This window comes from Dipteris shenzhenensis, chromosome 20, assembly GCF_047967505.1.
Source record: "Dipteris shenzhenensis isolate YYH24624 ecotype China chromosome 20, Dip_SZ_1.0, whole genome shotgun sequence".
NCBI lineage: Eukaryota > Viridiplantae > Streptophyta > Polypodiopsida > Gleicheniales > Dipteridaceae > Dipteris > Dipteris shenzhenensis.
Window position 1 is genome coordinate 49,342,884 of NC_141615.1, and position 13,653 is coordinate 49,356,536.

A 13,653-nucleotide genomic window follows, 5' to 3' on the forward strand; every position below is an offset into this window, starting at 1 on the left:
ACAAATCCTGTGGATCCATGATGCTAAGCTTTGTATGACCACGTCTCAAGCGATGTTGCATGAAGAAAGCATATCACTGACCGAGTACATCTCTTGCACGACTCCTTCTATAAAGCGAGAGAGGGAAAGGGTTGCAGAGGTGGGTGGGGCATTCGTTCATTTGACCTGGCTGCCCTGGGGCGATGCCCCGAGGCAGAGTGTGTGTTGAATGTGAGAGTAGGCGAGGCAAGGAGCGGGGCAGTGGAAGAGAGAGAGAGAAAAATAGGGGGGTGATGTGGTACGTGCGAGTGAGCGTGTGGATTGGGTTGTCCGCTTCACACAAACACAACCTTGTCATCCAAAAGCTAAAACGTAAAACCTTTTTAGCGCACTGCAATCCAATTTGCCTGCCTTGTTGGCCTTCTTCTTCCCTGCCATGAATCACAAAGCATTTTGCTTCACTACCCTCCTTTTGTAGACACAGGACCTCTCATGCTGCATTGTTCCCCTAGATTCAACCAAGCTCACCAACATTTTTTTTGCCAATTCAACGATTAGCGACTTGGCTCATCTCTGCGTAGCTTTCCTGATTTGGACGCAACACGGATTATCCCCCCACACAGGGCTCCGTCCCAGACACAGAATCGCAACATTTCCCCTTGGGAAGAAATTCGGCCTTCGACTCATGGACTACACCACACAGGTACGCACATTTGGCGTCCGTTTTTCTGTCGTTCTTGTACAGGAACCACCGTAATTTCCCTAGCAACCGAATGAACGGATACGCTCTCTAGACATGACATTGCAGGCTCCTAGCGTCCTAATTTTAAGAGCAATCCCTTCTGGAAAAAACATTCTCAGTGTGTCTAAGAACTTGCTCAGTGGGAGGTTTCATTCCTTTCGCTAGTTTTGTCCAGTCTCGATGTGAGCTCTCGACAACGCTGTCTTAGGTTCCTTCTCGGTTTGAGATTGTACCCCAACCGTTTAATTGTTTCTCTCAGAATGTGAGATGTAGATAGCCGTTTCTTCGAGCTTACACATAGTCGCCGTAGGAGGCAGCAGACTTTGAGCAAGCTCTGTCCTCTAGGCATCTCTACAAGTTCTGATTCCTTCATATACGCAGTTCTGGGCTTTGTCCCGAAGGATAACAGATAAATGTGCTTCTGCTGATATTGCCCGTGCATCTTGCCCGACGTTTAGCTAGATGGTTTATGCTGCTGCCTTATGTTGTGTAACGAACTAATCTTATACGTTCTATACACGATGAGATTCTGCAGCTTTTCTGGTGGCCCCTTGGCTATAGGAGACATGAAGCACATCTGTTGAAAACCCGCCACTTTCTCATTTATCACAAGTTCTAAACCCTTCATCTAAGCATGTTGGGTGAGCACCTGGTTTCATGTTTTTTCCCTTAGTTTTGTTTCATGTCTTTTCTAAACCTCCTTCTTCTCGTCTGTTTTCTTTCTCTCCTTTGCTCATTCACTAGTTTCACAAGAAAGTGTATCTAATCCCTTCTCTTCATCTAATCATGAATATGCTGACATTGCCCAGGGTGGTGAGCTGGATGTCTTCTCTCTGTGTATTTCCCTTGTGAGCTTAAGGGGACCATCTTAAAGGTTTAAGTCAGCAAGCTGATTAAGTTCATGTGAAATTTTGTCGTGGCTTAAGGTTTGCACGGTGGTCATTGGTTGTAATCATGCATGAACCTTGAGCGTTTATACTGGCTGAAGTTGCTCTTCACAGCTCAAAATTGTCAAACGCTTGGCACGCCAGTTGTTTGCATAAAGTCCATAAAGGCTGATGAGCAGGCTCCACGTTTTCACGGATCTACGCATGGATGCTAATGAGATGATCAGGCTCCACGTTATGGATTAAGCAAGAACGTGCATTTCTTTCTGATCTGCAGCCATTTAATTGCCGATAATTTACACAGCAATCTCATCTATATAATTGCCCTTGGCTTGTATCGGAGAAGCTATGATCATGATGTCAGTTGACACACTTTTTAACTTATGCAAACCAATATTTGCTGCATTATATATAGGGCAAAACGGTGCACATTGGCTTCACTAAAGTCAGCTTATGACTCAGGTCAGCTTATAGTCAATATTTAAACTGTGGCAAAGAGGAGATTTGAAGTTTGAGGCTTTGCACATTCATCTAGATTAGGAGCTGCAAGCATTTGTGCCATTCTGATGTATCTCTTTTTAAATGCTGGTATTTCTTAGCACTTGGTGAAATGTTAACACTTCTATGCTGCACCATACTATATATGTCTTTATGATATATCTCAGATCATCAGGTTTGAATTTAAATGCTAGATTATGTACCACCGCTTACTGGGTCACCTTGCTTGAGGGAACTCAGGTGGATTGTCACCCCATGGCAATTGCTGTGGATGAATATGTTGCCTTGCAACTTGAGCTGCAAGAACTGAGTCTTCTCTGTTTCTCCTTGTTGGAAAGGTCACCTCCCCATCTGTAAGCCCCCAAATGAGGAGAGCGTGGGGGGGGGAAGACCTAGGGCAGAAGGTGCCCAGAGAAGAGAGAGAGAGGGGGCTGCCACATGGGCAGCACCTCACAAGAGAAGAAGGCTGCAACAGATGGCACGAACTACAGTGCAGATGGCGGGGCATCCAAGTGATGGAGTGGGCCTGCAAGTGGGCAGATCAGAGTGGCGCAGCAGAGGCGGGACAGACCAGCACATGGGTCGGCCAGGAGAGAGGCTGGTTGGGCTGCTTTGAGGCAGCCAACCAGGCCTTATATAGGGCTGACCTAGGGGCTGGGCCCTTGCCTAGATTGGAGGGCCAAAAGCCCTAAAAGTGTGGGCCATAAAGGCCTAGTTTTGTGAGCCCTTAAAGGGCTGGATCAGCAGCAGACTGGTCGGCCAGTATGAGGCTGGCTGGTCGGTTTTCTCAGCAGGCCTTAGGGCCTATATAAGGAGAGGCTCTTGGCCTCATTTAATATCCAGCATAGCCAGCAGTTCTAGGGCAGAAAAGAGCAGCAGGAAGCGTACTCTCTGGGCCTATCTACAGGAGGTGAGAGAGTGCAACAGGTGCTGCAGACTTAGCTTTAGGGAGAGGCTGGACCTTGGCTGTCTTCTAGGGCAGCAAGGTGCTGAGATCATCATACCTTCTGGAGCAGCCATTCACAAGCAGGTTGGAGCAGTGGAACAGGGACCTGTGTGCTGCAGACAAAGCTTGGCAGGGGCTGCTCACCTAGGCTGATTCATAGGCAGTAAGGTGGAGAAGAACACACTGGACGGAAAGTCTATAGACGCTCAAGGTGGAGCACGCGGGCTCGAGTCTAGAGATAGCCAGCAGATTGGAGAAGGACCTTGTGGTTAGATCGGAGGACCACACCATTGGTGGGACTCTAGATCTATCTATTTTGTATTGTGTCCATAGTTTTGGATGGAAATATATATTTTGGTGGTTTCTCTATCTGGCTGGTTCATTGTCTATTGATGAGTCTGCACATCTATATTATGCACATTAAGTTAAGAAGTTTGTGATTCCACACCCACACCACACTGTGTGAGCTCCTGGGCATTACTATAAGTCTTCCGCTGTGTGTACCCTCTGTTGGGTCATTTCTAACATGGTATTAGAGCCCAAGTAGGAGGCTCACAGGTGTGGGAGCCTGAAGGCAGGGACCTTGCTGAAGGACAACCCTGATTCAGAAGCTCTTGGGAATCGACTTCCACGACTGGAGGATTGTGTCCTTGCGAGAAGGAGGGTGACTCAGGTTCAGTTAGGTGCGTTCAGAATTTTGGTCTACTGAAATAGAGTTTGGTTGACTTTGCTGTGTGGTATAAACAAGAGAGATGTCGACCTCTACAGCCTCTTCAGCCCCTGCTTTCCCTTCCTCCTCCCCCAGTTTTGTCTCTTTCACTATCCCTAACTTTGGAGAGTCTGGGAAACTGGACGGGACTAATTACCCGATCTGGAAAGTGAAGATCCGGAGTCATTTAGTGGCTCGGAAGTTGCGGAAGCTGACCACGGGAGTGGAGGCGAAGCCGGAGGACATAGTGGATAGGCAAGGGAAGATATTCATGGCAGTAGACAGAGAGGAGCTCGAAGCTTGGGAAGACAGAGATGCCCATGCCCTGGCAATAATCATAGGGACTACGGCGGACTCCGTTCTTCCACATATCTTGTTGGCTGAGACCTCAGTAGAGGCGTGGGCCACCCTGAAGGATGCAACATAAGATATATTTCCATCCACAAAGGACACAATACAAAATCTAGAGTCCCACTAAACCGTGGTCCTCTGTCCCTACCAAAAGTTGTCCTACTACCTTCTTGGCACTTCTAGATCCTTGAGGCCGGGTACTCCTTCCTGAGCTTCTGTAGACTTTAGTCACCACGCCTTGATCCCTGCACCTTGAGTGTCAGCCTTGATGTACAGCCCCTTCCAAGCTTTGTCTGCAGCTCTTCAGCCTCCTCTAGACCTCGTGGATGTAGGCCCTATTGGTGCTGATCTGCTGCTCCAATCTGCTGGTTGCTTGCTGCTCAAGTGGATGTTGAATGAGCCCTAGGGCCTCACCTTTTATAGGGGCTGGTCAAACCAACCGACCCAATAAGGGTCTTATTGGCCGACCTAGCAGCCTGCCCCAGCTGACCCACCCTGTCTGTGGAAACTAGTAGTGGGAGCACTTTTTTTGAGGTATGGCTGGCCCTGCCTGGCCACGCCACTGGCCCAGGAAGTCCTGCCCTAGTCCAACCTATTTAAGGCCCGCTTTCAGGCCCATAGCCTGCTCCAAACAGGCGCAAGCCTTATGCACCCTTTCCGCCTCTTCTTGGGCCTGTTTCAGCCCAGATCTTTGGCCCCTGGTCTGTTTCTGCAGCGCCAGCCTTCTGCCTACTGTTTCAGCTCTGCACCTGCCCTGCCGTACCAGCCCCATATGTGCAGCTGCAGACACCTGTCATGAAAGGGCATCCAGACCCATGCACTTTTGGATTGTACCTGCTCTTCCAAGCCATGTAATCTTGACCTGACTGCTTCAGGATGTCCATGCAGTCTTGTACAGGCCTCCATGCTCCAGTTGACATGTTCTAGGCTCCAGATCTTGCCCGAAACTGCTGCGAACTGATCCACCTTGCCACGCGTTTGCTTCATACAAGATCTCTCCACTAGGAGCCACACTCATGGCCAAGTAAGTCCTTGAACCTGCTGCCCACATGGAGTCCCATGTGCTTCCCATGTGGCAGCCCCACATCTCTGTGTTTTTCTGTGAGCTTGCTGCCCACATGGCAGTTACCAGATTTGCAGATGGTGCACCTTGGGGGAGATGAGACGGAGGAGCATTTACTATGTGCCTATCTGGTTTGCTACGAGATATGAGGACGCCGTCACTGCCCCCATCGGTCTTTAGTAGACTTTAATCTCTCTCTCTCTCACTCTCTCCATGGCTCATCGGATACGGAGGTCACGGAGACCATAGCCCTTGCCATAGAGAGATACGACCCGGTAGGCACAGATACGAGATATTTTCGTAGCTCACAGGAGAGCCACCATGGCACTTGGATATGCATTTTGACTCTAAGATTGAGTACTAGTTTAGAGTTTTCAGCTTTGAGTTTAGTTTAGTATAGTACTTAGCAAAAGGCAGTGCGAGCCCTCTGCTTCAGCCAATGGTGGTTTGTATGAGTTGCTCTGTGATTGTACTTTGTTTCATAGGCCTCTGAGGCCTCCCGAAGATGGTAACACATCTTGCTCTCTCTCTCTCCCTCCTCTTGACTCCTACCCTCAGCTCACCCTCAACCCATCCGCCAAGTAGAGCCCCAAAGCTAAGCACAAGAATCTCTGTAGGCTAGGGCAAGCAATGGAAGCGCAAGAAAAGAGGCAATGGATGTAGGTCATCCTCTCCCGGTTCTAGTGATGCCCTATGGGCCCTGGTATGTGCCTTGTAGGCATAGTTATAGGCACTCTAGTGTTTTAGTGCCTTTTATGCCACATAGGACATTTAGTCCCATGTGACACCTAGGACACTTAGTCCTAGGGTCTACCTTTCAAGTACCTTGTACTTTCTTTTCTCAAATATAGTTGACGTGACGGTTTATCTCCCTCAACTTCAGTACTTGCTCTTTTGCCCATCGCCCCTTCAGTGGTATTAGAGCAATACAGGTCTGGGAACGAGGAAACAGGTCCAACAATCCGTACAGTCTATACAGATCTCTGATCTACCTGTGCCTCCATCCGTACAGTCCGTACGCCCTCTCAAACAACCTGCAAACAGCACGTCCCTTCAGTTGTACTTGCTCCGTACACCGTGCTACGTACTTGCGCCACCATACAACCACGTACTTGCTCCGTACACTGTGCTACGCACCTACATCGTGGTACAGCTACTTACATGCGACTTGTGCCGTACGTTGTATTTGCTCCATACTATTTGTAACGTCCGTATAGATCAGCTGTTCGTACAGCTTGTACTTGCTTTGGGAGTTCCGTACAGGTTTCGCACATGCGAAGCTATATATAGGTTCTGTATTTGTTTTTAGCATTGGCTGTGAACCAGGTTCTTGGTTCTTGCTTGCTATATCTTTTCTGGGTCTCATTGCAGTCATTTATAGACATTTGCAGTTTGGGGGCTTTTACAAGACATTGGAAAATTTGGGACTTTTAGTTCTTTTCACCTGCTTTGGTTGCAACTTCTTGCAAGAACATTGGAGTTTTGGGATTTGGTCTGCAATTTCTTGTCTAGATTGCAGTACATTGGGTCAGATTGCAGGACATTGAGTCACATTTGTAGGACATTGGGTCAGATTGTACTACATTGGGTCACATTTGCAAAAATCTCAGCAAAATTTGGGGCTTTTCTGTATTTGCCCTCTTTTTGGCCTAATTGCCCTCATTAAATTTGGGGCTTTTGCCAGATTTGCTATTTTTTGCAGTGAACATTGCCTGAAACAGTCACATTTGGGTCAAATTTGCATTTGCCCTTTGATTTGGGCTGGAAATTTGCTGAACATTTACTTGCAGACATTTGCTGTCATTTTTGGACAGCCAGCTCTTTGCAGTGATAGCCTTGAGGCTTTTTTGTTTTCAAGTCTCTTCTTTTTAGGGTATCCCATCTGCAATGGCTGGCAACAATCACAATCTATTTGGCATTCTTCGTGAAGATGATAAGTTGGATGGCACCAACTATCTGATGTGGTCTTATCTCATGAAACATATTCTTGTTGCAAGGCATTTTTGGAATATTGTTTCTGGGATTGATGATCTGAGGCCAGCCAATGCTACAGTGGCTGCTCCTACTGCTGGTCCCTCTGTAGAGGGTACTCCTCCTGATGCCTTATCCTCTAGCACCCTTGCTGCTGCTGCTCCAACTCAGGAACAATCGAGATGGGATGCAAGAGATGCAAATGCACATTCCTGTATTGCTTTATCATGCAAGAGAATCATTATTCCACACATCCGGTCTTGCAGGACAGCAAAGGATGCTTGGGACAAATTGGCTTCTCTTTATCAGATTCGCAATGAGGCACGTGTTGCATATTTAAGAACGTAATTGCAGGAAGTCAGTATGAATGAAGGTGACTCTATGGATGCATACCTGACAAAGGTCAAGGATCTCATGGAACAACTTGCCAATATTGATGAGGTGGTGCCAAATTCTCAGCTTGTTAGTACCACATTGAATGGACTGCCAGATACATACCAAGGGTTTGCTACAACTCTTCGATTAGTGGCCATGGGTAATCTAGACCACTACTCTTTTGATCAGCTAGTCACTTTGCTTTTGCAAGAAGAGCAAAGTCGAGCTAATAGACAAGCTATTATTCCTGATCATGCATTTGCTTCACAGCAGACAGGAAGAGGCAAGGCTTCCAAGCCTATGGGCAAGCCTTGGATACACAAAGATCATGACATAGGTTTTAAAAAGAAAAGATACACAAAGGTAGTAAGTGTAGAAGATTTTTGCTCTTGGATAGATTTTCTTTTGCTTTTCATAAAAGTTTTTGTTTACCTTTTTTCTTCTCTTTCATTTTCTCTTTTATTTTCTTTGTAGATTTTTGATCTTTAGAACAACAAAATTTCTAAATTTGTATGATTGGACTTATTCTAGTCTTACAAAGGTATATTTTTCTATCACCTTAGCGGACATGCAAATTCTTTGAATTTTCGTCCAAGTGGTGATCAGCTGTTCAACTACATTGTTTTATCTTACGCGGGTGCAGAAGCCCCAACAGCTAATCTTATTTTCATTTATTCTTATTATTATTTTAATTCTTTTCTTTTTGTTTATTTATTTATTTTTTTAATTTTTTTAATTTTTAATTCTGTCTCTCTCTCTGTCTCTCTTCCCCTTAATTTTATTTTATTTTTAATTTTATTTCTTTTAAAAGTTTGCTTTTGCGTTTTGTTTTAGTTGCTCTCCTTGGTTTATTTCACTGTATGACCGCTTTATTATTTATTTATTTAGTTATTTTTTTAAAAATTTATTGGTAACTTTCCTTTTCTCTTTCTCTTTCTTTGGTGCTTCTAGGTTGATTAAGCTCTTATAGTGGCCTTGGGGCCCTGGCTAACCCTAACTATAATCGCAAGTTTGGGGGTATATTGGCATTAGCGGTACATGCTATGATGAATTCGCCTTTTGGAAACCAACAGGGCGATCTCCTGGGATCTCATCTGGCTCCTGTGACATTCCCTTGTAGTAGTAAGGGAGGAGTTACCTTGGGATGAGTAACGATTGTGCAAGCAAGCCCCCCCCTAAATACTAGTCTCGCTCCTACTAGAGTTAGGGGATATAGCAAGGGAGAAACTGCTTTGGGATGGGCAGGGAGAGTGCAAGCAAGTTCCCCAATGTTGGATCGTTTGACCTCACCGAACAACATTGGAAATTCTAGTGATGGTCTTGTCTCTTTGGTAGGTGATTTAGTTGGGTCTAGCACGGTAAATCAAAACAAAAAAGTTAGAAGAAACATATATAGAGAAAGGTATAACTTTTTAGCTAGGTCAAACATGAATAATCTTCATGATTTTGGGGAAGGTAACATTAGTTGGTCTAACTTTAAGGCTTTATTAGTTAGCACTCATTATACTAATAATAACATAAGAATTCTTAATAAACTAAGACGTCTTAGAAACAAGCATCTCAAGACTTCTATTTCTATTAGTCCTATTCATGCCATGCAAGTAATTTATGTTGTCTATAACATACATAGTAGTAATATGCTTTATGTAGGACAAACCTATAGGACAGCTTTTATTCGTTTTCAAGAACATTTTAGGGAAGCTAGAAAAGTTTATAGGAAGAATTCCTTAATTGAGAATTCAAAACCCTTATATGTAGCAATGGCAAAGTGTGGTTTTGAATCTTTTCGTTGCTTTCCCATTGAGCATATAGAGGGCCATTTTAATAATGCCAAGGACCTTTACAAGGCTGCTCGTCCTCGTGAATTGTTTTGGATGAGAACTTTACACACTTTCTTCCCAAGAGGTTTTAATTTGGAAGGAAAATCAACTCTTCGTAAAAATAAAAGAACCTCTAAAAAGAACCCTTTGATGTGGAGAACTCATATCAAGCCCTTTAACATTCATCATTACCAACATAGTCATACACCTAACATCGTATGGAAACCTAAAGTTATGTTACGAGGTTGTCCTAGCTCTCCTGCAATCTCACATGTAGTTCGTGAGTCGCCTCCCTCACTTCCACTTCCTCCTCCTTTAGTTCCTTTAACTTCCTCAGTTCCAAGAGTTTTTGCTTCTCGAGACTAAGAAAGAAGACTACTCTACCTAGATAGATTAATGTCACTGGGTCTTTTTTCAATAAAATTTTTTGAAAAATATAATGTCAAAGTTCTTTTTAAACTTCAATACACCTTGGAAAACTTCTCTTTTGCGGATTTGAATCTAAATAAGCTCCATTATATACAACTTAAAACTTCGTTGGATCGCTTCTTAGAAGTAAAAGCTTCATTTCAAAGCAAAGAAGTCTATCTAAATAAGGAACTCTTGATTTGTATTTTTACTTCTCCCTCACTTGACAAGATAGGCTTAAACTCCATTTTGAAGTCTCCTGAAGTAATGGATTCTCTCCCTCATTTTGTGAGAAGAATTTGGAAGCATCCAGTAGTAGCTTGGAAGTATGTAAAAACTTTAGGACAAAGGGCTTTCAACTATGGAGAGATAGGTAAAAGGCTTTCAGAGCATTCAAAATCTTCTATCCTTAAAGAACCTTGTTGTTGTAAAAGTAAGAGATTCCAAAGCTTTATTGATGCTGATTTAGGACATGTAGTCACAACTGATACGTCAATTTTGCTTTCTAGTAACCTAAGAGACCTTTTCATGAAAGGCACAAAATTTCGATTGTACTCTCTTAAAGAGTCTTGCCTTTTAAAAGCTATCGATAAGGGAATCTCAAAGTTTGTTTTGCAATTAGAAGAATGTTTAGGAGTTAAAAATATCTTATCAGAATGGAAAGGGAGGATTTTGAAGAAAGTTGCTTTGAAACTAGAAGAAGTCCCTTCGGTTATTTGCTCAAAGAAAAGTAACCATCTTTCTAAAGAAGATGAAACTCTTCTTCGAAAATTCCAGAGGAATTTTGTCATTTCTTATGTGGACAAATGTTCCAATAACTAAGTTTTACTTAGAATGTCTTTTGAGAGAAGTGAACTCGTCTGCCAAAACTTACGCCCCTGCCTTAGTTTCTCAAAAGGATTTGATCTCAAAACATCAGAGTTTTTGCAAGTCTTCTGGTTTTGTTTGCAATCCAAGCTTACCTTTTCTTTGTGCTGCTTGGAAGTTTCACAAAACTCCAAAAAAGCCAAGATTTATTGCAGCTGCTTGTGAGACTACTTTGACGAATGTCTCTAAATGGCTAAGCTACTGCTTCAAAGCCATGTTGCCTAGTGTCCATGAACTTTGGAGGGACTTATTAAAAGAGGCAGATGTCCCTTCGAACTCAAGCTGGATTTTAAATGACTCTGTAGGAGTAATTCCTGTTGTAAAATTTTTTAATTCCTCTCGAAGCATTCAGAAAAAAGAGTCTCCTATTCTCCTTCAAACCTATGATTTTACGACGCTTTACACAAAGATTGAGCTGGAAGACCTGAAGTTTAGAATTAAAAAGCTAGTGGCTGAAGTTTTCAAGCTGAGATTTGTCAAAGATAGATGCAAAGTGCTAAAAGTTGAGAAAACAGCCTTATGCTTTGACTTTTTGTGGCTAAAAAATAAAGATCATGACATAGGTTCTAAAAAGAAAAGATACACAAAGGTAGTAAGTGTAGAAGATGTTTGCTCTTGGATAGATTTTCTTTTAGATAATCTTTACATCACAATAGGTGATTCTTTGTTTCAACAAGTTATAGGAATCCCCATGGGCACTAATTGTGCCGTCTTTATAGCAAACTTTTATCTTTTCACTTATGAATTTGAGTTTATGCAACGTCTTATTTCTATCAATACCTGCCCTATCATTTTACATAAGCTTAGTCAAGTTAGGCGTTTTATAGATGATTTATTTGTACCAGATGTTCCTAACTTTCAAGACTTTATGTACAAAGACGCTAGAGCTTTTGGAGAATGGAATCTATCCTCGTGACTCTTGTGAACTGAACTGCACTTCAAGAGGGGATTCTTGTATTTTCTTAGATCTTAGACTTTCTCAATCTACCATAGGATTAGAGGTTGATATATACGATAAACGTGAACAACCTGAATATAGTGGTTTACACATTATAAAAATGCCTCACATTGACTCAAACATTTCTGATTTGGCAAAATATGGAGTCATTTCTTTCCAATTCCATAGATTTTTCCGCCTTTGTACAACAACAGAGTCTTTTGTTGGGGTTAAGGCCCTGTGCCACCTCATATACACTTTTTTATTACAGGTTACAGTGTGAACACGGTTCACTCTGAACCGGTTCCACCCTAATGCCTATCCTAATATACTCTTGAGGGTTGTGGTGTGCCCTCGCTTCTGGATTTCACACCCACCACTCTTGTGGTTAGTCTCACTCTCCTCCACGCATTTCCGCTTCAACTGGTATCAGAGCAAATTCGGAGAGTGTGGTCTTTGTTGAGAGAGTGTCTACAGTCTTTGCCTACCTCAGAACGTAGAAGCTTCGGCATGCGTTGCTTTGGAGCATAGCCTTTGCTGCCAGGCTCGTAATAGCAGCTGCAGTAGCGAAGTCTGTATAGTATTCCATCATGCTTGGAAGAGCATTTTGCAAGCTTAGACTGTGGAGAAAGTCAGAGAGTCTCTCGTCCTATAGCTCGAAGCAAGCTTTGCGCACTCTCATGAAGCAAGTGGATTCTGGAGAAAGTCAGAGAGAGTCTTTCGTCTTCGCCTATAGCTCGTGAAGCAGGCTTTGCGCACCCCCATGAAGCAAGCTTTGCGCACGCTTTGCCTCAGTTGCTCCTACCCTCTTGCTCCTTGCAAGTTACCACACTGCCGCTTCCTGTGATACCCTGCAACGGCTCAGACCGAAGAAGCTCGATGATTTGAACTCCTCGTTCATGAGGTCTGCAAAGCGGGTGAGGCCCATCGCTTTGAAGATTTTGAAGCGTCTTTCCTTCTCCGGAGCCCTATCAGCCACGTAGTGCTTGCCATGCTTTCCGTTCTAGGCGTCAAATAGCGTGGAGAGCCTGCTCTCTGACTGGAGGTCTTCAGGGGAGTAAGGCAAGTGATCGGCTGCCGCAAGTGCTGCTGCGCAGCAGAGCAACACACAGAGAAAGAGCGCCGAAGCCGGTCTGGTCTTCACTTTCTACGCTACAGTAGTTGATCCCCGGTCTAAAGAGAACGTCTACAGCTTTGCTCCTCTCGCTTCAACTATGGAGCAAACCATCTCATGGCTGGCCCATTCGACGGAGGTTCGATGAACCCTGCGCTTTCTTTTGGCCCGGCATTGGTCAGCTGGAATTGGGAGCACCACTGGATATTCTGGGCAGAAACTTGAGGATTGGGTGCACATCGTGGTGCATTCTCCGAATTTGGAGAAATTGCATGCAAGAAAATTGGGGCTTTTGATGCTAGAGTGCTTGTACGCACTTGTGGGTGCCTATTTGACGAAATTTCTCTTCAATAGACGCCAAAACAAAGGGCTTTTGCTCAAATTGGTGTTATTGGCCGTTGTAAACAGTTTTGGAAGGGGATTTACATGTCTATGTGTCAAATGCAGTGACAAAAGATGAGATTTTGCAATCAGTTTTGGAGAGTGGACAACATTGCATTAAGTCACAGCACGTGACTTTGAGGCTCTCTGTGCCTTAGGTGTATTTATTTGCTTCTACTTCAGCTTATCATTATGTCTTCAAGCAACGAAGGCAACTATTGGAACATCGAGAAGTTGGAGGGGAATGCAAATTTCTCTTATTGGAAGAACCAAATATATAATGTGTTGGTCCAGAAAGATCAAAATATGCCTATCAAGTATAAAGGGATCAAGCCTGATGAAGTTAGTGACCTTCAGTGGGAAACCATGAATGAGAAGGCTAAGAGTACCATTCTTTTGACCATCTCAAAGAAGATCTACTTCAATGTAGAGAATGAAGCCACCGCTTACAGCATATGGAAAAAACTTGAGTCCATTTTCGAGAGTCAGAGTGCAGCTAGTAAAGTGTTTTGGTTGAAGAGCCTTATGAAACTAAGCATGAAAGAGGGGACAGCCCTCTCACTTCACCTCAATGAGTTTCACTCTATATTCAGCCAACTCACAAA

The 13,653-nt window shown here is 43.8% G+C and overlaps 1 protein-coding gene across 2 annotated transcripts in view; it reads left to right on the plus strand.

Moving 5' to 3' along the window:
- The first annotated feature begins 292 nt into the window (after positions 1-292).
- The window catches only part of EMB2759 (embryo defective 2759), a 66,831-nt gene continuing 53,470 nt past the window's right edge, over positions 293-13,653 (plus strand). The window contains exon 1 of one of the 2 annotated variants that reach the window (XM_087392090.1): positions 293-682. In XM_087392090.1, coding sequence (XP_087248216.1) covers positions 665-682 — 18 coding nt within the window. In that variant the 5' untranslated portion in view covers positions 293-664. The remainder of the gene's footprint in view (positions 683-13,653) is intronic. The other variant, XM_087392089.1, reaches the window with a different exon arrangement.